At 44.9% G+C, this 25114-nt stretch overlaps 1 protein-coding gene across 1 annotated transcript; it reads right to left on the bottom strand.

Moving 5' to 3' along the window:
* Positions 1 to 4258: 4258 nt before the first annotated feature.
* Positions 4259 to 24211, bottom strand: LOC146342615 (vomeronasal type-2 receptor 116-like). Its single transcript, XM_084807933.1, has 6 exons — positions 24139 to 24211; positions 18973 to 19076; positions 17623 to 18501; positions 15420 to 15647; positions 11744 to 11870; positions 4259 to 5160 (listed from the first exon to the last, which is right to left on the bottom strand). Exons 1-6 carry the CDS (start codon positions 24209 to 24211, stop codon positions 4259 to 4261), a joined length of 2313 nt encoding a protein of 770 aa, XP_084664059.1.
* Between the last annotated feature and the right edge of the window lie 903 nt (positions 24212 to 25114).

Genomic DNA, 25114 nt, shown 5'->3' with positions numbered 1-25114 from the left:
ACTTTCGTCCATCCCTACCTCTGCCAGCCTGGCTGCCTCTGCCATAGGGATGATGGAGAAATCCGCCAAGGACTCCAGTGAGGCTGAATTCTTTAGAATCCGGCCCCCCGGAGTCTGTGGCAGAACGGACTACCCCCCCCACCCCACGGAATCCCCCCCCGGATGACCCTACCTGGTCATCAGCCGTCCGGTCCATCCTCAGCTGCCTCATCCCCATCTGCAGATGCAAATGGTGGCCGGCGTAGCCTTATGTACCTTACTTACATTACTTACATAGCCTATCATGAAAAGAGCAGGGACGCAAATGGTGTAGTGGGCGCCATTTGCGTCCCTGCCCTTTGCTGTGATAGGCTATGTAAATACTTACATAGCCTATCACGGCCTAAGGCAGGGACGCAAATGGCGGCCACTATGCCGGCCGCCATTTGCAGCCACAGCCCAGCAGAGGCCGGAAGTCCGGCTGCAGCCAGCCCCGGCTGGAGGCTCTGTGGCATTGCCATGGAATGGAGCCGGCTGGGGAGGATTCTGGGGGGGGAGGGAGGGATCATCTCTCCCCCCAAGCGGACGCCCCCTGGTGAATTGGTGAGTGGGGTTTGTGTACCCCTACCCTGCCAGCCTTCACCAGCCTTCCAAGCCCAATGGAACCGTGACATATTTAATTATCCTTTTGCAGTTTCACTGTTACACCCATGTGTACATGCATGGCTTGCCTCTCGGACAAGCCTTGCAGGATCAGCCAGGCTGGCCCGTGCTCTGTGCCTGTGTGGAATAGCTGCGCTTGGGACTCTCACTTAGGTACACCCTGCTGCACTCACAGGTGTCTCTCTACCTGGCAGCCATGTTCCACCGCTCTTGCCTCGGTGCCTCAAAGCAGCTGTCGTTTTGTGTAATCATTCTGCCCTCTTGGGATGGCTGGATCTCTCTTTCCAGGAATGGGGAGGAAAGGACAAGTCAGAGGTGTCTCATGTCCTCAGCACGAGACTGTGGCATAATCTCCAGTTTCAAGGCCCAATGAGTGATGTACTGTTACACCATTCCCCCACCCTCCAGCCTGTTGTGAATTTTCTTGCTGTATCTATCTTTCGCTTGCTCTTGCTGTTAGCCCCAGGGCAGAAGAGCTGCAGTCCCCCCCCCCATGGCTGTCCCTGAGAAAGGAATATGTATTCTTGGTGGGCTTGACTCCATTTGTATCAGCCTTTCTCGCCACAGGCCGCTTTTCCCTAGGGAATATGTCCTAGTGGGCAAAGCATTGCACTCTGGTCCATTAATTCCTCTGTCTGTCTGTCTGCCTGCCTGCCTGTCTGTCTGTCTTTTGTAGATCCTTCATTTTGAAAACCAATGAAACTATTCTCATGGTCCATGTCTGCTCCCCAGGCAGCTCTTCCCAAGAGATGTGCTTGTTGGCATGTAGGAGTGGTAGAACCACCACAGGTCCTGACGGTCAGAGTTGTTGTGTCTTCCTGACTCTGTCAGAAGACTACTGAGAGCCTGAGGTCAGCAGAGGTGACCAACTGCATTACCTGGATAATTAATATGCACTTGCAGCACTCTCTCTTCCTTCAGGTCCCTAGAATCAGGTTTTACATTAAAAACTGTTTGAGTTTTGGCAGAAGTGGTCTGGCCAAGAAAACCCTGAACATTGAAATATCATAAATACTCATTTATGATATGCTAGGGATGTACGAATCCCTTACCTGGCTCTGCGCAGGGGCATCCGCAGTGGGGGGGAGGTGCTCCATCCCTCCCCCCGGAATCCTGCCCGGCCGGCTCCACTCTGCGGCCAAGTCACGGAGCCGCCGGCCGGCTCTGGCCACCCGCAGCCGGACATCCGGCTGCTGGGCAGCCCTGCAGGGATGCAAATGGCAGCTGACATAGCCGCCGACATTTGTGTCCCTGTAGTGAGCCATGATAGGCTACATAAATATTTATGTAGCCTATCATGGCAGGGGGAAAAACCCCAGTGTACGCAAATGGCAGTAGCCGCCGACATTTGCGTACGCTGGGGTTTCCCCCCCCCCTGCCATGATAGGCTATGTAAATACTTATGTAGCCTATCATGGCCTCTGCAGGGACGCAAATGGCATCCCTGCATTAGCCGTGATAGGCTACATAAGTATTTACGTAGCCTATCATGGCTATTGAGATGAGGAAGCGAATGGCGGCCACAGGACAGCCGCCATTTGCAAAGCAGCACGGACGGGAGCAGGTAATTGCTCTGTTTCGCGTGCCTTTCGTGGGGTGGGGAAACCCCAGCATACGCAAATGGATACACAAATGGACTTTGTCCCGCGCACCTTTCGTGGGTTGGGAGGGACGGGGGCTTCGTTCTGCGACGGATTTCAGGGGGCCAAATGCACTGGCATTCGGCCTCACCGAGATCCATTGTGGAATTCTCTGACATCCCTAAGATATGCTAGAAATAGACAACAGCATGTAGAAGGCGAAATCTCTTCCAGCCTGCCTTCCAGGTGAAGTGTATGCGCAGCCATAGAGAGGTTGAGCTAGTGATTCTTCAGAATAAACTTGTGTTGCACTTCAGAGAAACCTGCAGTAGAGATTAGGCATAGTGACCCCCCACTTCAACACACTATCCCTTCTCAGTTTGCTTTGACTTTCAGGTAAAACTCAAATTTCACCTGCACCTAGCACACAAGCCAGTGGGATAAACTGTCTGGGCCTTGGGGGGTGCAATGCTCTTGAGGGGGGTTGGGAGGGGCCAAGGTGTCACCTGCGTGCTTGGAAACGGAGAAGTTACAGGGGAAACATCAGATTTTAACTCGGTCTAGCACAAAAACCACTGGGCCAAACTGTCTGACATTTTGCTGGTTGCCTTCTCTCCAGGGGGCTGGAGAGGTCCCCAAAATTTCATGTCTGTATCATAAAAACTAAAAAAGACGAAGTTATGACTGTTTGTGTTTCCCCATGCAAGTCAATGGGAAAATGCCAAAAACCGTCGATCCGGATATCCGCATCTCGCTTTGGATTCGGATCTGAGTCAAAGCGGATGGGGTCCAAATCAGTCTGAAGTAGATGGGGGTCACTTTGGAGGATCTGAAGAGGCATCCGAAGTGGATCGGGGGGCCCATGCACAGCCTTAATAATTACTAAGATAATGGGTTGGACTCAGATTTAATCATTCTTAGAGTCGACCTATTGCAATCAATGGGATGACTAATTGAACTCCCATATATTTCAGTAAGTCTACTGTAAATATGACCAACTCTGGATCCCAGCCAATGTATGTTTGAACATTGTTCACTGGTATGCAAATACAGATGGGAGTTTGTGGGTACTGAATTAGGCTCCTCATATCTAGGGATGTCAGAGAATTCCGCCATGGATCTCAGTGAGGCCGAATGCCAGTGCATTTGGCCCCCCGAAATCCATGGCGGAACGAAGCCCAAATGCCCCCCCACCCTGCGAAATGGGCCCAGAATGGAGCACCTACCTGCTGCCGTCCGTGCTGACTTGTGAATGGTGGCCGCATCTGCGGCCGCTATTTGCTTCTTCCATATAGCCGTGACAGGCTACATAAATACTTACTTAGCCTATCACGGCTAATGCAGGGATGCCATTTGCGCCCCTGCGGAAGCTGTGATAGGCTACGTAAGTATTTACATAGCCTATCACGGCAAAACTAAGGGAACGCAAATGGTGGCGACTACGGGCTGCGGGCGGCCCCGGCTGGCGGCTCCACAGAATCTCCGCAGAGAAGAACCAGCCAGGTAGAATTTTGGGGGGAGGGACAGAGCGCCTCCCCCCCACTGTGAATGTCACCCTTCGAAAAGGTAAGTGACTTTCATACATCCCTATGCCTTTCTCTAATTTATATCTGAAGTCATGTTTTTGTCTTTGCACTCACAAGAATGAAACTTCCAAAAGGAAAAAAAATCCTTTATTAGAATGGTACACAGCAAAGCAGAAGTCCCACTATAGGAGAGGTTCTGTGCTGTTTATTTTTCAAATTCCAACACCAACCTCCATCATGGACACTATGAAAGAAACAACCAGAGTTGGAAGAAAAATTTCATTAGTCATGCACACATTAGTCATACATACATTCTCCATTCCCATTATAATGCTTGCATATGTAACAAAGCTGTGAAGCCACTAGATGGGATCTTTCGCAGAACAGGCCAAGATCAGATTTTGCACAGGTCCACTAACTCATACTAGTGACACTTCTGAGGAAGCACAATTAAGTGCTGAGCAAATAAACTAATTCTGAGAATTCAGCAGAGCATAATTTTTGAATATGCTAATGCTTCCTCCTTAGTATCTGCTCCCTGTTATTCAGCTCAGGCCTCAACAAAATAATGTAGCATTTGGGGGAGAAGATGCAACCCAGTAGCCCTGCACCAGAGGACAAAATGGAAAAGACCTCCACAGCTACCATATATTTGCCCTTGGTGCTTAGGTAAGTTGGAACAAAGGACAGCCAAACACTGCAAAAGACCAACATGCTGAACGTGATGAACTTGGCTTCATTGAAACTGTCAGGTAACTTCCTTGCTAGGAAAGCCACAGTGAAGCTGATGATGGCCAGAAAGCCCATGTAGCACAAGACACAGTAAAACATGGTGACTGATCCTTCATTACATTCCACTATGATTTCTTCAGTGAACAAGTGCATGTTCAAGTCTGGGAAGGGAGGAGAAGTCCCCAGCCAAAAAACACATATACTTACTTGAACAAAGGAGCAGCACCAAACAATGGAATATGCCAGTCTTTTCCCAACCCATTTGTGGAAAATGTTTCCTGGCTTGGACGCCATGAAAGCTACAACTACTGTAATAGTTTTGGCCAGAACAGAAGAAAGAGCAATGGAGAAGATGATGCCAAATGCTGTTTGTCGTAGAAGGCAGGTCACCTTATTGGGCTGTCCAGTGAATAACAAGGAGCACAGGAAGCAAAGAAGGAGAGACATGAGGAGAAGATAGGTGAGGCTTCGGTTGTTGGCTTTGACGATGGGAGTGTTCCAGTGCTTCATGAAGACTGCAAGCACCCCAGCTGTTATCAGAGAAAAGAAAAGAGCCAAAGAAACTAACATAATGCCCAATGTTTCTTCCAAAGAAAGAAAACTTTGAAACTTGGGAATGCAGTGATTTTTGCCCTTGTTTGGATATAGATCTTCTGAGCAGCTGACACAATCATCCATGTCTGAAAGACCAAAACATGCCAAAGTTAAAACACAGGAAGAAGACGGAAGTGCTGAAGTGGTGGATGAAATTGAAAGGTTCTTTTACAAGTACAGAACTCTTCTGGGATAAATGAAGTAGTGTGGCTATAGGAGACAGGTGGACTTGCGATCATGCACACTTGTGCAATATCAGCATTTTATTTTTTAAGAAAACACACACACACACACACACACAACCCCATTTCCACAAATTTAAAGACCTGAAGAAAGTGATCAAATCAACATGAGTTCCCACCATTAAAAAAAAAAAAAAAATGGAATCTGCCTATTGGATTGACTCACTACAAGTCGACCCAGTGGTGAGAAATGGAACAAAATCTACCAGGGATGAACCAGAAAAAATCCATCGAGATTTTACCCCCCAAAACAGAACCCCATACATCCCAAGTGTCAACTACAGCAAACATGGGTGAAATACCATTTACACAATGGTGGTGAGGGCAGCAAAGAAAGCTTGTATTTCTGCCATCATCATGTCCAACCAGAGTAGACCTGTGATACTTTCCCATATTATGTAAGGCTTCTTTCACCAGATGCTGGAGAGCAGTAGCTGAAGCAATTGGTGACTTGCTGTAAACAATTTGTTTCATACACTGAGGATAAAGTTGCTCAGATTTGCTTTGACTTGAACTCCAATATTGGGGCAGGTGAGAGTATTGTAACCTCAGCTACCACTTGTCCAGTTGTTATTGATTCTTTTCTGTGTGAACATCTCAAGGATATGGACAAGGTTTCTGGGGAGATGAGCTCCACCACCTATGTACTTGACCTTTGTCCTTCTTGGCTGATTAAATTGGTAAAGGTGGGAAAGTTGCCATGGCTAAGGGAAATGATTAATGCCTCTTTATGGGAGGGTCCCCCCTTCTTGCTTAAAAGATGCAGTAATAAGACCTATAAGAAAGAAACTTCCCCCTGATTCAGGCAATCTGTCTAACTACAGGCTAGTCTCAAATGCACCATTCTTGGCTAAGGTGATAAAAATTGTATTGGGGTTGGATCTCCAGATGTATGAAACTGATTATCTGTAGAATTTCATTTTTTTTTTTACTGGGATATGCGATTGGGACTACTTTGGTCAACTTAATAGATGTCCTACACCAGGAACTGGATGGGGGAGCAGGACCCTATTAGTTCTTCTGGACCTGTTGGTGGATTTCAATACCATCAACTATCTTTCTGGACCTCCTGACAGGGCTGGAGCTTGGGGATGGTGTTTTGCAGTGATTCTGGTCCTGTCTCTTAGGCTGTGTCTAAAAGGTTGTGCAGGAAGATTACTGTTGGACCCCATGGCCATTGGCTTATCGTCTCACACAGGGTTCTATATTGTCCCCCATGTTATTTAATATTTACATGAAGTATTGTTGGTCAGAAGAAAGCCAGACTCTGAGATTGGGACTCAACCTAATCTGGAAGGAGTTGAGCTCTCCTTGAAGTATCCAATCCATAGCTTCTGAGTATTCCTTGATCCTACACTGTCCCCAGATCTTTAGGTGACAGTGGTGGCAAAGAGTGTATTTGCACAAGTACGCTTGGTACACCAGTGTGACCCTTCCTCAATCAGACTGACTTGGCAATAGTTATCCATGCCTTGTTTTCATAATGCTTAGACTATTGCAACCCACTCTATGTGGGACTTTCCCTGAAGGGTCTCTGGAAGCTTCCACTGGTGCAGAACACAACATCTAGGCAGCTATTTGGTACATAGAATCATAGAATAGTAGGGTTGGAAGGGTTCTACAAGGCCATCGAGTCCACCCCCCTGCTCAATGCAGGAATCCAAGTCATAGCATGCCTGACAGAGGGCTGTCCAGCCTTGTCTTGAATGCCTCCAGTGTGGGAGAGCCTGCTACCTCCCTAGGTAATTAGTTCCATTGTTGTATTGCTGACTGTGGCTCAGATCATGAGCTGCTTCTTGCAAAATTTCGGCTTAAATTGAAGAACATGGGGAAAACCACTAAACCATTCAGGTATGACCTAAATCATATCCCTGATGAATATACAGTGGAGGTGAGGAATAGATTTCAGGGATTAGACCTGATAGACAGAGTGCCTGAGGAACTATGGACGGAGGTCCGTAACATTGTTCAGGAGGCAGCAACGAAATCTGTCCCAAAGAAAAAGAAATGCAAGAAAGCCAAGTGGCTGTCTGATGAGGCTTTACAAGTAGCTGAGGAAAGAAGGGAAGCGAAAAGCAAGGGAGAAAGGGGAAGATATACCCAACTGAATGCAGAGTTCCAGAGAATAGCAAGGAGAGACAAGAAGGCCTTCTTAAATGAACAATGCAAAGAAATCGAGGAAAACAACAGAATGGGAAAGACTAGAGATCTCTTCAAGAAAATTGGAGATCTCAAGGGAACGTTTTGTGCAAAGACGGGCATGATAAAGGACAAAGAAGGCAGGGACCTAACAGAAGCAGATGAGATTAAGAAGAGGTGGCAAGAATACACAGAAGAACTATACAGGAAAGATCTGAATGTCCCTGATAGCCATGATAGTGCGGTCACTGAACTTGAGCCGGACATCCTCGAGAGTGAAGTCAAGTGGGCCTTAGGAAGCATTAGTAACAACAAAGCTAGCGGAGATGACAGTATTCCAGCTGAGCTATTTAAAATCCTAAAAGATGATGCTGTTAAAGTGCTGCATTCAATATGCCAACAAATCTGGAACACTCAACAGTGGCCACAAGACTGGAAAAGGTCAGTTTACATTCCAATTCCAAAGAAGGGCAACGCCAAAGAGTGTTCAAACTACCGCACAATTGCGCTCATTTCACATGCCAGCAAGGTGATGCTCAAAATCCTACAAGCTAGGCTTCAGCAGTATGCGAACCGAGAACTACCGGAAGTACAAGCTGGGTTTCGAAGAGGCAGAGGAACTAGAGATCAAATCGCCAACATTCGCTGCATCATGGAGAAAGCAAGAGAATTCCAGAAAAATGTCTATTTCTGCTTCATTGACTACGCTAAAGCCTTTGATTGTGTGGATCACAACAAACTGTGGCAAATTCTTAAAGTGATGGGAGTACCAGACCACCTTACCTGTCTCCTGAGAAACCTGTACGAGGGTCAAGAAGCAACAGTAAGAACCAGACATGGAACAACCGATTGGTTCAAAATTGGGAAAGGAGTACGACAAGGCTGCATATTGTCACCCTGCTTATTTAACTTATATGCAGAGTACATCATGAGAAATGCCGGGTTGGATGAATCAGAGGTCGGAATTAAGATTGCCGGGAGAATTATCAACAACCTCCGATATGCAGACGATACCACCCTAATGGCAGAAAGCGAAGAGGATCTCAAGAGCCTCTTGCTGAGGGTGAAAGAGGAGAGTGCAAAAGCTGGTTTGAAACTCAACATTAAAAAAACTAAGATCATGGCATCTGGCCCTATCACTTCCTGGCATATAGAAGGGGAAGAAATGGAAGCAGTGACAGATTTTACTTTCTTGGGCTCCAAGATCACCGCAGACGGTGACTGTAGCCATGAAATTCAAAGACGCTTGCTCCTTGGGAGGAAAGCTATGGCAAACCTAGACAGCATAGTAAGAAGCAGAGACATCACCTTGCCAACAAAGGTCCGTCTAATCAAAGCTATGGTTTTCCCAGTAGTAATGTATGGCTGTGAGAGCTGGACTATAAGGAAGGCTGAGCGCCGAAGAATTGATGCTTTCGAACTGTGGTGCTGGAGAAGACTCTTACGAGTCCCCTGGACTGCAAGGAGGTCAAATCAGTCCATCCTCAAGGAAATCAACCCTGAGTGCTCATTGGAAGGACAGATAATGAAGCTGAAGCTCCAATATTTTGGCCACCTAATGCGAAGAGAAAACTCCCTGGAAAAGACCCTGATGCTGGGAAAGACTGAAGGCAAAAGGAGAAGGGGACGGCAGAGGATGAGATGGCTAGATAGCATCACGGATGCAATGAATATGAACTTGAGCACGCTCTGGGAGAGAGCGCAGGACAGGAAGGCCTGGCGTGCTATGGTCCATGGGGTCACGAAGAGTCGGACACGACTGAACGACTGAACAACAACAACAACAACAGTCAGGAAGTTTCTCCTGATGTTCAGTCAGCATCTGGCTTCCTCCTGTAACTTGAGCCCATTATTCCGTGTCCTGCATTCTGGGATGATCGAGAAGGTGTGACAACCTTTCAAGTCCTTGAAGAGCGCTATCATATCTCCCCTCAGTCTTCTCTTCTCAAGGCTAAACATTCCAGTTCTTTCAGTCTCTCTCCATAGGGCTTTGTTTCCAGTCCCCTGGTCATCTTTGTTGCTCTCCTCTGAACCCTCTCCAGCTTGTCTGCATCCTTCTTAAAGTGTGGTGCCCAGAACTGAACACAGTACTCCAGATGAGGCCTAACTAGTATTGGGTTCATATTATACTTGTCTTGAAAGACCTACAGTGGTTGCCAATTGCTTTCTGGGCACAATTCAAAGTGGCAACCTTTAAAGCCCTACAAAGTTTAGAATCTAGTTATCTATGGGACCACCTGTTTCACTATGAACCTACCCCAGTACTGAGGTCTGCAGGAGAGACACTTTTGATGGCACCATTGCCTGCAGAGACCAGTGACCCCCTGAGCAGACATGCAGAAAAGAGCTTTCTCCTGTGTTGCCTCCAAACTATGAAATGGGCTTCCTCAAGAACTACAATTGGCTCTTACTCTATTGGCATTTGGAAAGTGTGTGAAGATGCATCTTTTCAATTTAGCCTTTTTAAAATGTCTTGTTCTAATATTTTCACATTTTTTACCATTTTTAATGTTCTTGTTTTTATGACTTCAAGGTTTTATTGTTTTACGTGGCTGCACATCAAATCAGTCCATCCTAAAGGAAATCAACCCTGACTGCTCATTGGAAGGACAGATAATGAAGCTGAAGCTCCAATATTTTGGCCACCTAATGCGAAGAGAAAACTCCCTGGAAAAGACCCTGATGCTGGGAAAGACTGAAGGCAAAAGGAGAAGGGGACGGCAGAGGATGAGATGGCTAGATAGCATCACGGATGCAATGAATATGAACTTGAGCATGCTCCGGGAGAGAGCGCAGGACAGGAAGGCCTGGCGTGCTATGGTCCATGGGGTCACGAAGAGTCGGACACGACTGAACGACTGAACAACAACAACAACAACATCATACTGATGCCTTTTTAGAAGATAAGTGGTGGTGGGAGAAAAGGCGGTATATAAATGCTAATAATAAATAAAATAATAAATAAACCCAATGGCTTTCAGAAGTACATTTTTAAAGAAAATAAAAAATAAATCCAGGATAAAACACACACAAAACAGCCTCATGTGGACTGATGGAGGGCGGGCGGGTGGGGGGGATGGTAAGGGGGAATGGAATGAAGTATCCCAGGAGAGGGTATACTTGCCTGCCTGGAATCCTGAACAAGAACATCTCACTAAGCATTCTGATGCTGGTCTCAATGGTTCCCTTTAATACTTATCAGGAATGGTCCTCTGCTTATAAATTTGGAAGTGAAACAAGCAACCACCAAAATAACTAAAGCAAGCAATCCAAAAATAAGCAGTGGTTTTAGAAACCTGGGAGATGCCCAGGTAAACAGAATTGTATTCGTTTGTAAATTAAAGATTAAAAAAAAGAACCATCAAGCAAAAGTGAGTTGACAAGGCTCTTTGTGCTTCAAGGACTTACAAAATGCTGAGGATGTCCACTGAAAGTAAATGGGCTACTTGAGCCCATCATGCTTTTAGCACCCTGGTGCAAGAGATGAAGCCGAGGAAATAACCAATGGAGAGATGAACTTCAGAAGGGTTAAAAACTCTAATGCCAGGGAAAGCCAAATACATCTTGCTGCCTCAGTGCATAGTACCCACAGCTAGTCAAATTATTTTGGCAATTATTTTGGCATGCCATAAGAGCCTCTCCCCCTCTGTGGTAGTAACAGCACAATGATTACTGAACTGTACTGCTCTTTCTTGACACTCAATCAGCTACCTGAGGCAGCGATCTCATTCTGCCCAATGATAGTGCTGGCTTTGTCTCCTCTGCATACAAGCATAACACAGACTGTGTCTATTGCTAAAACAAACAAACAAACAAACAAACACACCTCTAAACATAATTGCATTTTAGAAAATCCTTTCCTGTAACACAGGCTTCAAGAGAGAAGAAAGGGAAAGGGGACCTTTTTCTTTCCCCACTCTCTAGAAACCCTCACTCATTCGTGTTTCATAGCATAGAACGGGAAGGTTTCAGGAGGGTGGGATAGAGGGGGAAAAAACCCACTTTCTCCTTTCTGTGACCTGAATAAGGTGCTGAAAAGTTCTTATTCAAGGCTGTCTGGAGACATATTAAGGGATTTGGATACAGTCTTCCTATTAGTTCTGGGTCTCCTCTGGTTCCTTTGTATTACTTAGAAAAGAACTGAAGATAACTGAATTAGAACACAACTCTCCTTAAGTTCATCAATTAAAGGTAATTATGTACCTTTAAGAATATAACTCATCATTTGTCCCACATAATAGTCCGAATAATTGATCACGTTTATAGCTCTTAACAATATACATCCTACCCGTCTCATTTGTAAACTTCCCTTCTGGACATGATGCACAATTGTAGCAACAGAATTTCTCCCCCTCCTTCTTTTTTCTGTTATAACCAGGATGGCACTTCTCATTGCAGAGAGAGACGGGAGGCACCTACCTTGAACAAGGGAAAAAGTTAACACTGGGGGGAGGATGTTTGGGGGAACATTGCTTTAAATATGAACTACTAGTGAATAAGAGAGGTGATGACATGAAACAAAAATATTGATACTGAATGTGAACGACCCTCTGCCTGAGACCCTGCTACTGCCTACTGGTCAGAGCAGGTAATAATGGGTTAGATGGGAAAATAGTTGAACCTGGATTAAGGTAGCTTTCTAGGTTCCTATGAGCTGGGTTGTTCAGCCAGTGATTGTTGCGATAGATGTTCTTTGACAAATTTTTAGCTCAGCTCTAGTTGTCAGGGTTCAGTATCTTCCCCAGGGTGTTTGCAATGTTATGTTTCTGGGGAATGACTGTGGATACACCTTGTCTCTAACCCAGATGCTTAGAATACCACTACTTCCCTGAAGGTCCTGTAGCAGGTCTGAAGGGAGCAGTGTTGTGTCCAGCTCCAGAGAAAAGGTGGCCCTCAGCCCTCCAGTTTCTTGGAAGTTTTTGTCCCCTTTGAAAGAGGATTCCATTGTTTCTGCCTCATTCTCAGACATTTTATAATTTATTTTGAATTTCTTCTAGTGGTATTTTTGCCCTTATCTAATCACTGTGAGCTGGGCCACCAGAGTCGTTCTGTGACCAATAGAATGTCATCACATCATAACATGAAAAGGATCTTCTCAGTGGTGGCACCCACCCTTTGGCCTAGGAATAGTTTGAGAGGTAGAGATGGTGGCAAGTTTTAAAGGCCTCTTGAAAACATAATTACTCACACACACAGACTTTCCCTGACCTGTTAAGGATTATGTTACTGGCTTCTATTATTATTATTATTATTATTATTATTATTATTATTATTATTATTTTGTAAAGTTTTCAGATGATGGCAATGACGATGACGATGACGATGACGATGATGATAGTGCATTTTTCATATGAACCACTTCGAGATGTATTAAAGGTACAATGGCTGGCTGGGGAATGCTGGGAGTTGTAGGACTTGTTTCTGTCTAAACATGCCTAGGATTATGCTCTAAATGGTATAAAGAGGTGGTGGGCTCTCCTACAGTGGAGGCATTCAAGAAGAAGCTGGACCTGGACAGCCATCTGTTGGGGATGCTTTGACTTGGATTCCTGCATTGAGCAGGGGGTTGGACTCGATGGTCTTACAGGCCCCTTCCAACCCTACTATTCTATGATTCTATGAAATTTATTCTAAGTAAACAAACAAATAAATAGATAAATAAATAAAACCATTTGCAGATATTTTTAAAATATGGACTGGAGTATATAAATTTAATAGATCGATGATACAGAGAGAGAGAGAGAGAGAGAGAGAGAGCAGGGGACTGTGCATTTTCTTTGGATTGCACATCTCTCCATTGCAGTGCAGCCTCCCAGGCTGGCTGTGCTCCCAGGGAAGCTGATGAGGCTAGAGACTGCAATAGAGATGCTGGTTAAGGATGGGCAAATTTACTGCAGTCCAGGTCACTTGCCACTCACCAGAACCCACCGGCAGCCCGCCCGTGCTTGCCATGTGCAGCACGTTGCTGGGTGGTCTGTGAGCACCCAGTGAGTGGAGGACGGTCACCCAATCCCTCCCCGAACCACCATTTTGAATAAAAATGGTGGCTCAGTCTTTTTTGTGAAGGCCAATTTTACACAAATGGCAGCTTTAAAGGGGCCATTTACGCAAGATTACATTTTGTAGCTCGGCTAGGGGTTGGGGATCCCATGTTTGCCCAACTTGCTGCATGCTGGGTCAGGCAGGCATGAGGATCTGTGGACTGGCAGCCAGGGGGACAACTGGCAATGTCCTGCTGGGCTTCGAGCCCCAGCCAGATGCCCACAATGTTTGTAATGATTGTACAATGAAAGAAAGGACACACTCAAATACTCCTTGGCCACCTCAAAAGTAAGGTATGCACAAGAACCCTAAATCAAACCCAGAGTTCTTTTCCTTAGAATTTCTCTTTGAAAGCAATTTATTTTGTATCCAGTTGAATGAGAATTGAGAGAGAGAGAGAGAGAGAGAGAGAGAAGCGAGACACACAGCATTAATGTTAAACTAGTTTGGGTTGTAGATTGGACATGTATATAAACCTTTGGCCCATAGCAAAATGGATCTATGGTTTCTGTTCAATATCTTCATTCCATAGGTATGTGTGTAGAGGGCAATGGGTGTGTCAGTTTATGGACAGCACATTCCATGAAACAAAAGGTTTATGAGGTATGCATGATAAAAACTGAAGACAATAACAATTGTAAGGACAAATGGTTGTGTGTGTGTGTGTGTGTGTGTGTTTTGTTAACCACCAGTGCCTGGAATCCAGAGGTATCCTAAACGTAATTTATACTTGTTGTACGATGTCCCATCTCAGTTCCAACATCCACTTGTGAAGGAAATTAGATGATTTTGAATGTTTGCTCACTAATTTGATCAGCTCCATAGGGATGTCTGGACTGTGTAAAATCCACTCCATCTGTGTTTCATGGATTGTCAGGTGCCTTTTGTTCCACCGACCACCCACATATGGATGCAAACTTTTTTTTTTTCATCTTGCAGAAAATTACTTAAATAATTACATAAGTATTTGTGTAAGTATTTACAAAATTTACTTTAGCATGTAACATTTAGAGTATTGTCCCCCATTCTATTCGAAGTTTCCTCAGCAGAAAAGTACATACTTTTCTACGACTTTATATGCGTCAATTTCAGGAATGTTATTTTTTTAAAAAAAAATCTGAAAGTCCGTGGACTCTGCACAGCCTGCAGCGGATTCCATGGATCTGATTCTTAGAAATCCGAGCTCATTTTAGTCTGTCTCGACTTTCTCCAGCATCCCTACAGTTCCATACCAGCTCCATATTTAAGAAACAGGCTTTTTGCTTGGATTTGTGAGTACTCAGTTAACTAGGTTAAAATCCGTCACTCAGTCTCGATACAAACCCTTCCTCCTCATTTTAAAGGAATGTCTGATATACTTCTATACTGTGTAGAGAACCAAAGATCACTGGTTCACTGAGCAATTAATAGATGCTTCCAGAGCAATCCTATCCATATTTATTCAGGCATATGGCCAATTGCACTGAATGGAACTTACTCCCAGGTTAGTATGCATCAGATTGCGGCCTCCTCTATACATTTCCCTAAGAGTAGAGTTACTGGAATCAGCATGACTGAAGTCTGAGTAGATACATATAAGGTTACACAGCAAAACTCATTTTCCCATAATGCAGAGAGTAGAATGATGCCACCAACACTGAGCTGCTAGTACAAGACTGCCCAAGCACCTATGTCTAACAAGAATTGGCCTACACCCCAAGGTGAGTTTGTTCCTCTGATTACTTGATAAACTGCTTTTGTCCCTTGAAAAGGCAGAACCAGAAGTTGCTGTTGTTTTAATGAAGAGGGGTACTGTACTTGGCACTACAGCATGCAATCTCATGAACCACATGAGTCAATTATGTACTGCATGAAATACGACATTGTTTGTTTGGGTGACCATGAACTGTGTCAACTGAGAGGCAATGAGATTATTTCCGCACCTGAATGAAACGTCCATGCCACTGGATTTTCTCCTCATTGATGGTGAATGTATAGTCATGAGGAGGCTGTGGATCTAGCCTTCCCACTTTGACTCTGACATAGGACTTATTTGGGAAAGTCACCAAGTTCGTAATATCAAATCCAGCTGCCAATTCGCCATGTTTATTGAATGTAACTTCATCTCCTGCGTTGTTGTTGAATGAGATCCTCTGAATCAAAGAGTGAAGCTAGGTGGAAGAGAAAGAGAATCTAGGGGTCTGTAGTGTGTTGTATAGTCTCAACAAAATTGTTCAGAAACCTTTTTAAAGATAGGGGTGTATGGATTCCTCACTGTTCCAATGGGGAATCCATGGGGGGGGGAGGCAATCCATGCCTCCCCTGCAGAATCCTTCAGAGCGGCTCTGCTCTGCTTGGATTCCATGGGAGGGGGAAAACTGGCTTGAGGCCACTTACTTTCCCTCCTGCCAGCCAGGGACAGGGAGGAGGTGAACAGCTCTGGCTGGCAAGAAGCAGCTGAGTGCCGTTCTGCCTCCAGTCCTCCTGGAGCAGAGGTAAGTGGTCCCGATCCGCTGCAGATTCCTGAGGCAGATTCCAAAGAATCTGCCTCATTCTTTGATTCCAAAGAATCCGGCCTCATTTGAATCCACAGCAGATTTCTCTGACATCCCTATTTAAAGAAGAAAAACAAAGTAACAGTAGCTGTGTTGGCCATGAAGAAAAAAAAATCAAATCCATATCAAGGTAATTCCTGTATTAAACCAACTCAAAGGTTACTAAGCTTGCACCTTTTTCAGGGGGCAACTTTTGAGTTGGCCTAATAATGTTATTATGCTAATATGGATTTTGGAATTTTTCTCAGGGCCAACATGGCTGCATTTACTTTTTGTGTGATCTGGAGAATATTGAATTTAGTCATTCAACAATGGAGCCCAACACTGGAAGTAGAAGACTGAATTCTACCTAAAGCTGTGACCTTATTGCCTGAGTATTCATCCCCTACAACTGCTAGGTAAATTTGACCCATATTGACTTTAAAAAAACAAACCTAGTACAGAATCTAACATTATTGCCAGCTCTTTTAATATACATCTGCCTAGTTTCTCTCTAATTCTGTTTTCCACCAGTTAGAATCATAGAATAGTAGGGTTGGAAGGGTCCTACAAGGCCACCGAGTCCAACCCCATGCAACCTGTGAGGCGAGGTCAGAACAGGTCTGGTGAGGTCCAGTGAGGTCAGGTGAGGTGAGGTGACGTCAGGACAGGCCTGGTGAGGTCAGGTGTTGAACCTCTTAACAAGAGATCCTGTGTATTTCACCTGATGGAGGCAGTACTGAGTAGCTGCCAGATACCATATCTTCAAAAATGGGGGATCAGCCATTATTTCTTTTCTACTGCAAGCAATCCTAGGGGCACTTCCAGCTGCAACCTGAAACTATCACATTGCCTGCTAGAATGTAATTTGGATGTCTGCAAACTCCTCATCATGAATTTAGTTAAGACTCTAACCATTTTAAGACTCACCCCATGCAACCTCATGATTTCACAATCAAGATAGCTTTCACCCCACAACTGCCATTTCCCACCCCAACCTGTATGTTATAACATCTTGCCTGATGAAGAGATCTGGAGATATTGAAAGCTTGCACATTTTGTGACCTTTGAGTTGATCTAATAAAGGTATTGCACTAATACAGAATTTCATGCGTGGATGTAGATCATCCTCCTCTCTGAAACATCAAAGTTTATGAACAAAATCATTGCTTTCGGTTTCAAACTAGAAACTGGATAAGCAGAAGTTTAGCCGCAGTGGTACTGAACTGAAGGTCATCCAATGAAAGTGGAGGTTAGCAGGAGATTCAGAGGAGAGAAAGGAATTACTTCTTATCATAGCATGAAATTAATCTGTGGAGTTCATTGCCAAAGTTATTCTCATGGCTTAAAAGTTGATTAGGCACATTCATGGAAGTTAAGTCAGCCAAGAGATACTAGTTATGAAGGTTATATGCAACCTTGTGTTTCTGATGCAGTATACCACTGAATAGCAGCCACTGAAGGCAACAGGAATTGGCTATTCACCTATTCTCCTTGTGAACTTTCCAGAGGCATCCAGAAGCATCTGGCTGGGCACCATAGAAACAGGATGCTGGACTGGATATAGTGCTCCTGTCCTGATAACAGACCTCTGTCAGCAAAGAGACCTTACCTGCCAAGGTCCCACATTATAAGGGGGCAATTTGCTTGGATCTTCCTTTGCTCTGGCATTGGCTCCGGATGAATACATTATATGTAAGGCATGAACTAGAGCATACACAGCATTATAGATACTGTAGCTGTGGCCGGTCATGCTCATTTCAAAAAAAGGTGCAGGAAGTCTCTCCAGCTTCTCCTCCCCAGTACAAGGTTCATTGAAGTCTGTTGGTGCTTTGGAATTTGGAATGGAACAGTCAAATGCTTGCTCCCAGAAATCCTTGATAAAGCCGTCACCTTTTGCCCCAGGAGGATGGATAGTCTGAAGAAATTTTTGGAAGCCTAAAACCTCCTTTGAGCGAATTGTGAAGGAGGTAGCACCATGGAATGCCTGTATATCAAAAAGCTTTTGAAGGAAAAGTAATGCGATATCGATCTGAGCAGTCATAATCCACACTTTTCCTACAGAACTCATCTCATATTCAACAGTTGTCTGAGGAATCAACATGTTTGCTATTAGAACATTAATCAACCATATAGATGCACTTTCTCCATGTATGATAATTGCATTGGCTTTGGGATTCATCATGAAAACTTCTAGACTATTGAGATACTCAGTGATCATTTCATGTACTTTCCCAACATGTGGATTTTTGGGAACAATTTCTATGAAGGCTAAACAGATTTCATTCTGGGAAAGCATTGGCTCCAAGGTTGACAAGAAATGTTCCCCACCCTTGGTATCCATTACAATGAGCCCTACCCATTTCCATCCAAAATGCAGAAGTAATTGGACAATTCCCAAGTTCTGAAATTCCTCACTGGGGACCGTGCGGTAAAAGAATGAGAGATCAGTTGCATCATGCTTTGTTGGTTCAAATGAACCAAAAGAAACCTAAAATAAATACATAATAGTGTAAAACAAGGGGAAGACATTTTTGAGAAGGTAGAAGAGTACTTATTTACTGGCTTAGCTACTTTCTTCTGCTCAAACCGTTCCTTCACAAGAATCCCAAATTTAACTTAAGTGGAACTGTAAAATACAATTAATATTTCCAAGCCACTGAAACCAACCAACTACCATGTCAATAAAAAAAAAAAAACATGTATATATTCTGACTCTAAGTTAGATGCTACAGACCATTTTTCTTTAGTCATAGTTATTTCGAACCCCATCAAAGTATATGTGAAATTAGGCTCCAACATACATTATTTTACACTTAGATTGAATTTCATTTGTCATTTCATTATCTATCCACCTGGTTTGGAAAAATCCTTTTTGATCCCTTCACTTTGCACTTGTACTTATATGAATGAACCTGAATAATTAGGTATCCTCTGAAAACTTGGCCATCTTGCTGCTCACCCTTAACTTCATACCATTTATGAAGAGGTTAAATATCAGCTGATCACCCCTAGCCATATGTTCTTTGGCACTCCTGAAGAACAATTCATAGTTGGTGAGCTTCTCTTTGCAATAACCAAAGTGATTCTTACTCAGCACATTTTGTTCTTCTATTTGTTTTCCACAAAATTATCTAGAGCAGAAATTAAACTAGCTGGGCTTTGACAACCAATATCCCCCACAACACAGGATCACATTCTAAAAATGTGCAACACGAGAAAAGCAGCTTAGTAATTGTGATAGTGTGTTTAACTGCCATATTGCTATTACAACCATAGGTGGCACTGTATCCAAGCAGGTGACAGTCAACATCAGATCTATGCTGATGTCTTAGACTGTTCTTAGTAATAAAGTTGTTGTTCTGTTAGGCATCCATTTTGACCTGGCCTCATCTCTGAAATAACCTGACATAGTGTCAGAAGTTGAAGGCTTCAACTGTTAAAGAATTGCTTGTCGTGGCACAATTTTCAGCCCCAGAAAGCTTCAACTTCAGCAGATCCTCAGGATAGCCATATTGGAGGGGAAGAGTTGCTTGTTTCCACATTTATTTATTTTATTTATACTGGAGATGTGAAGGCTATCTCTCTCATCTATGCTATGGGAAAGGATGCTGACCATATCTTCAACCCCTTTACTTTTACTGAGGAGAATCATAAGGATGACTATGTAGAGGTGCTGGCCAGATTGGATGAGCCTTTTATTCTAATGTAGTTTATGGGAGGGCCAGTTTCCACTAGAAAGTTCAAAGCCCAGGGGAGTCAGTAGAACCCTTTATGAGGGGACTGTATGAGATGGCAGAAAACTTTGATTTTGGGGACAATAAGGAAGAGCACATGAAAGACAGAGTTGTGATAAACATCCTGGACAAAGGACACTCAGAGAGACTGAAAATGCAGGAAGACTTAACCCTAGAGATTTGTGAATCAGCCAAATTCAAGCTCATCAAAGTGCTCCAAATTCCACCTCTAAGTGCATTCCGTCTCATGTCTGTATGAGATTGTGGGCTTCATTTTTTTCCCTTTCACAAGAAAATTTATTCTTATTTCTGTGCATACTTTCCCACATGTACACTTCAGTTGTGCACATTTTTGAATTGTTTGCATTCTTCTCCCATTGATTAAAGCATACTTGTGCACATTTTTCAAAAGCAAGTATTTGTTCCATGAATTCTTCTTAAATGTACACATGGTTTTGAATGCAGTTTTGGGGTGGGTGAATTACATTGCAAGCTCAGAAATGTACACGCTTTGCCTGCATATTGTATTCAAGTCTGTGTTTGGGGCAGAAGGTGCAAACTTGGTAAATTCTGATCAGAAACGAACTGAAACGAATTTCTCATAATCCCTACCGAACCCTTCACAATACAGTAGAAATGGCAAGGGATTCTGAAATTGTTAAAAACCAGAACAGATAGCGGAAAATACCAGGAAGCAGCCTGGAGGAGGTCTCCAGTAAAGAATCATAGGATCATAGAATAGTAGGGTTGGAAGGGGCCTACAAGGCCATTGAGTCCAACCCCCTGGTCAATGTAGGAATCCAAGTCAAAGAATCCCTGACAGATGGCTGTCCAGCCTCATCTTGAATGCCTCCAGTGTGGGAGAGCCCACTACCTCCCTAGAGAATTGGTTCAATTGTCATATTGCTCTAACAGTTAGGAAGTTTTTCCTGATGTTCAGCCAGAATCTGGCTTCCTGTCACTTGAGCCCATTATTCCATGCCCTGCATTTTGGGATGATTGAGAAGATATCCTGGCCTTCCTCTCTGTGACAACCTCTCAAGTACTTGAAGAGTGCTATCGTATCTCCCCTCAGTCTTCTCTTCTCAAGGCTAAACATGCCCAGATAATTAGAACAGAAAAAAAAATCTATTAAAAAATGCAACAACAACCCAATACTACTAGAAATCTCTCAAAAGACAATTAGAGTAACCCCCAGACACATCCAGACTTTTCTCAGGTTAGATGTACAAGGTGTGGGAGAGGCCACAGTCCAGGGGGTGGGGTCCTTCCCAGCCAATGGAGCCCAATGTTACAAGTGTAAACAACTCAGATAATTTGCAACTGTCTGCCATAGTAAGACAGTAAGAGAAGGAACACATGGCCATCCAAATCCACTTGTTCAGCGGAAAAGCAAAGATGGGCAAATGGAGAAATACTACAGAGAAAGGCAGGCCTACAGCTCAGTAGAGGGAAGGGCTGTAGCTCAGTGGGACAGCACAGCCTTTGCAAACTGAAGGTCCAGTTTAAATCCTGGCATCTCCAATTAAAATGACATCAGTTTGCAGATGATGTAAAAGACTCACACGTGAAATCCTGGAGAGATGCTGCCAGGCAGAGCAAGCAATGCTGGGCTACATGGACAAATATTCTGACCTGACCTGAAATAAGACAGCTTCATATGTTCTGATAGAATAAAATGAATGCCCAAGTGGGTACGATGTAACACAGAGTTCTATATTTAGATTCAGTGGAATCGAGACTCTTAAGCATGCTTATCTGTGTAATAGATCCTGGGAATTATGTTTTGTCTGTTTATGTATTTTATTTATTTAATATATTCCTTAGTGGCCTTTAAAGACTGTAGTTAATTTAGGGATATCAGAGAAATCCTCGATGAAATCCAATGAGTTTGGATTTTTATGAATCCAGCTATGAATTCCGCAGTGTACCATCTTTCCCCAGTTGAGTGAATTCCACACACTTGTGGAACACTTCTCTAACTTTCTAGAATTTTGCACAGATTTAATAATAGAAAAATAAATACAATTAAAAAAGCCAGAAAATGTGCATTTTCCCCAGAGCTTAAAGAAAGAACATGTTTATTTGGAGGGGATTTGCACATTTGCACATGTGCACATTTGCGCAAATATGAATTTGCACAAATTCAGAAACTAAAAAACACCGATTTCATCGATGAGTGAATGATAGGGATGTACAAAAGTTCCGCCGTGGATCTCAGGGAGGCTGAATGCCAGCGCATTCAGCCCCCCAAAATTGGTGGTGGAACGGCCTCCCGCCCCCCCTGGGATGGGATTTACCTTAGGCGGATCTTCCTGGCAGTGGCAGGTCCGGCGGCGGCTCCAGCGGAGGTTCGGCGGCAGTGGAAGCAGCAGCAGCCGGTCTTCTGATCGGCTGCCGCCGCTGCCATTTCCAGGTAAAAAAACCAAAAAAAACAAAAAAAGTGATAGGCTACGTAAAGATTTATGTAGCCTATCATGGCTAGATTTTTTAAAAAACACTGTGATAGGCTACATAAATGTTTACGTAGCCTATCATGGCTGATTTAAAAACAAAAAACAAAAACGCGCGTACGCAAATGGCGGCGCCCATGGGCACCGCCATTTGCATTCCTTATTTTGGCACGTCTTAGTCTACGTTAGGGGTGAACAAAAGTCACTTACCTTTTCTCGCAGCTTTTTCGCGAGGCGGGAAGCGAGGCTTCCCGCCTCGCCCAGCCGAAATTCAGGCCGGGGGGGGAGGCTTCCCGCCTCGCCCGGCCGAAATTCAGGCCGGGGAGGAGGCTTCCCGCCTCGCCCGGCCACGAACTCGAAAGTAAAAAAAAAACAAAAACACGTCCCCTGATAGGCTACGTGACAATTCACGTAGCCTATCACGGCTAGATCTGGAAAGTCAGCCGTGATAGGCTACATGAATCGTCACGTAGCCTATCACGGGTGACTTTAAAAAAAAAAAAAAAAAAAAAGCGCGTACGCAAATGGCGGCCCCCATAGGGAGCCGCCATTCGCGTTCCTTATTTAGTTGCTGTAGTCTACGTCAATGTTTACGTAGACTACGGCGAAAATAAGGGCAACGCAAATAGCGTTGCCCTTATTTTCGCCGTAGTCTATGTAAACATTGACGTAGACTACAGCGACCAAATAAGGAAGGGGAATGGCGGCTCCCTATGGGGGCCGCCATTATCCGTACACAGTTTTTTTTTTTTTTTAAGTCACCCGTGATAGGCTACGTGACGATTCACGTAGCCTATCACGGCTGACTTTGCAAATCTTGCCATGATAGGCTATGTGAATCGTCACGTAGCCTATCAGGGGACGTTTTTTTTTTTTCTTTCATTGCAATGGCGGGGGCGGCAGCCGGTCGAAAGACCGGCTGCCGCTCCCGCCCCGCTCGAACACCGGACGAACCGCCAGCCGGACCCGCCGCCGGGAGGGACATTCAGGGAAGGTAAGTCCCGTCCCCGGGGGGGGCGGGGGCCGGGGGGGCGGAGGATTTCTCCCCGAAACTTGTTCGGGGGGCCGAACACGTTGGCGCTCGGCCCCCCGAAGTTTCGGGGAGAAATTCTCCGCCATCCCTAGTCTACGTAAACATTTATGCTATTTGCGTTCCCCTTATTTTCACCGTCTTAGTCTACGTAAATGTTTGCGTAGACTAAGACGTGCTAAAATAAGGAATGCAAATGGCGGTGCCCATAGGCGCCACCATTTGCGTACACGCGTTTTTGTTTTTGTTTCAAATCAGCCGTGATAGGCTACGTAAACATTTATGTAGCCTATCATGGCTGACTGCAGGGACGCAAATGGCGGTGGCTATGGCCGCCGCCATTTGCGTCCCTGCTAGCCAGTGGCCGGATGTCCGGCTGCTGGCAGAGCCGGCCGGCAGCTCTGCAGAATCCCTGCGGAGCGGAGCTGGCTGGCTGGCCAGGTTTCCAGGGGGGAGGAATGGAGCACCTCCCCCCCTGGCCAGGATTCTGGGGGGAGGGACGGAACGCCTCCCTCCCAGCATCAGCATAATCCATGGAAAGGTAAGTACCTTTCGTACATCCCTAGCGAACGATGGAATGAAAGGCATCCGACCATCCGTGAAACCCAGGCAGGACAGATTTTACAGAATCTGTACATCCCTAGGTTAATTTCTGCCAAGCTTTTCCATCACCATCATCAACAACTTTGTTGTACCGACTATTTAACTTGCTATTACCAGGCACTTTGATCAAGAAGTATCTCCAAGTTAGCTTATATAGAACCTTACAATATAACCGGTGATGGCAGAGAATTCTGCCACGGACTCCAGTGAGGCCAGATTCTTAAGAATCCGGCCCCCCAGATTCCGTGGCAGAATGGAGAAATTCCCCCCACCACCTCGTGAAGCCTGCATGGATCGGATCCTACCTGCCTCTGGCAGGTCTGGATCTGGACGCTGCTGTCCTCCATCCGGTGTGTGGCTGCGAATGGCGTCATGCATAATGGATGCCATTTGCATCCCTGCAGGTAGCCGTGATAGGCTACATAAATATTTACATAGCCTATCACAGCTACCCGCAGGGATGCAAATGGTGTCTGCTACGCCATTTGCGTCCCCGCTTTAGCTGTGATAGGCTACGTAAGTATTTATGTAGCCTATCATGGCCCAAGCAGGGATGCAAATGGCATCCCCTACACAGGACGCCATTTGTGTCTGCAGCAGCCCAGCAGCGGATGGAGGCCTGGCTGCGGATTGGCCTGGCTGGCGGCTCCGCGGCCTTGCTGCCAAGTGGAGCTGGCTGGGCAGGATTCCAGGGGGGAAGAATGGATCACCCACCTCCCCCCTGGAGGACCCCCAGAGGACCCAGGTAAGTGGGGTTTTGTACACCCCTAAATACATCTACAGCTTCTGAGGAAATATTTTGGGCAAAGGGAGAGAAGAAAGAAGGGATAAAGTAGAATCTACTGGGAGAAACATTGGCTCACAATACAACCTTGCCATTGTAAAGGCACCAAAAAGACTTAAACAGTAAATGGAAACAATCAGCATTGTATGTTAAAAAAAATGCTTGAAAAGTAGGAAGATCTTTGCCTGGTGCCACGCATTCCATAACTGGAGTAACACTGCCATGAATACTAGGGATGTCAGAGAAATCTGCAGGAGATTCAAATGAGTATGGATTTGTATTATTTATTTATTTATTGCATTGATACCCCGCCTTTTTTCCTCTTGCAAGGAACCCAAGGCGGCTTACATGATCTTCCTCCTCTCATTTTAGTCTCACAACAACAACCCTGTGAGGTGGGTTGGGCTGAGAGTGTGTGACTGGCCCAAAATCACCCAGTGAGCTTCCATGGCCGAGTGGGGACTAGAACCCGGATCTCCCAACTCCCAGTCTGTCAC

The sequence above is a fragment of the Heloderma suspectum genome, chromosome 6, assembly GCF_057233095.1.
Source record: "Heloderma suspectum isolate Gila_16-S chromosome 6, 16-S_ref, whole genome shotgun sequence".
NCBI classification, from domain to species: Eukaryota; Metazoa; Chordata; class Lepidosauria; order Squamata; family Helodermatidae; genus Heloderma; species Heloderma suspectum.
The sequence above is the reverse complement of the archived record's forward strand: the minus strand, read 5'-3'. Positions and strand labels throughout refer to the sequence as shown.

Excerpts from the sequence above, each read along its gene's own strand:
- LOC146342615 (XM_084807933.1), bottom strand. The coding sequence starts at position 24,211 with ATGCATGACGCCATTCGCAGCCACACACCGGATGGAGGACAGCAGCGT. Across the intron at positions 18,502-18,972 it reads TAAATGGTATGAAGTTAAGG|GTTTCTTTTGGTTCATTTGA; the intron begins GTGAGCAGCAAG and ends TATTTATTTTAG. Across the intron at positions 15,648-17,622 it reads ATAATGTGGGACCTTGGCAG|CTTCACTCTTTGATTCAGAG; the intron begins GTAAGGTCTCTT and ends TCTTCCACCTAG.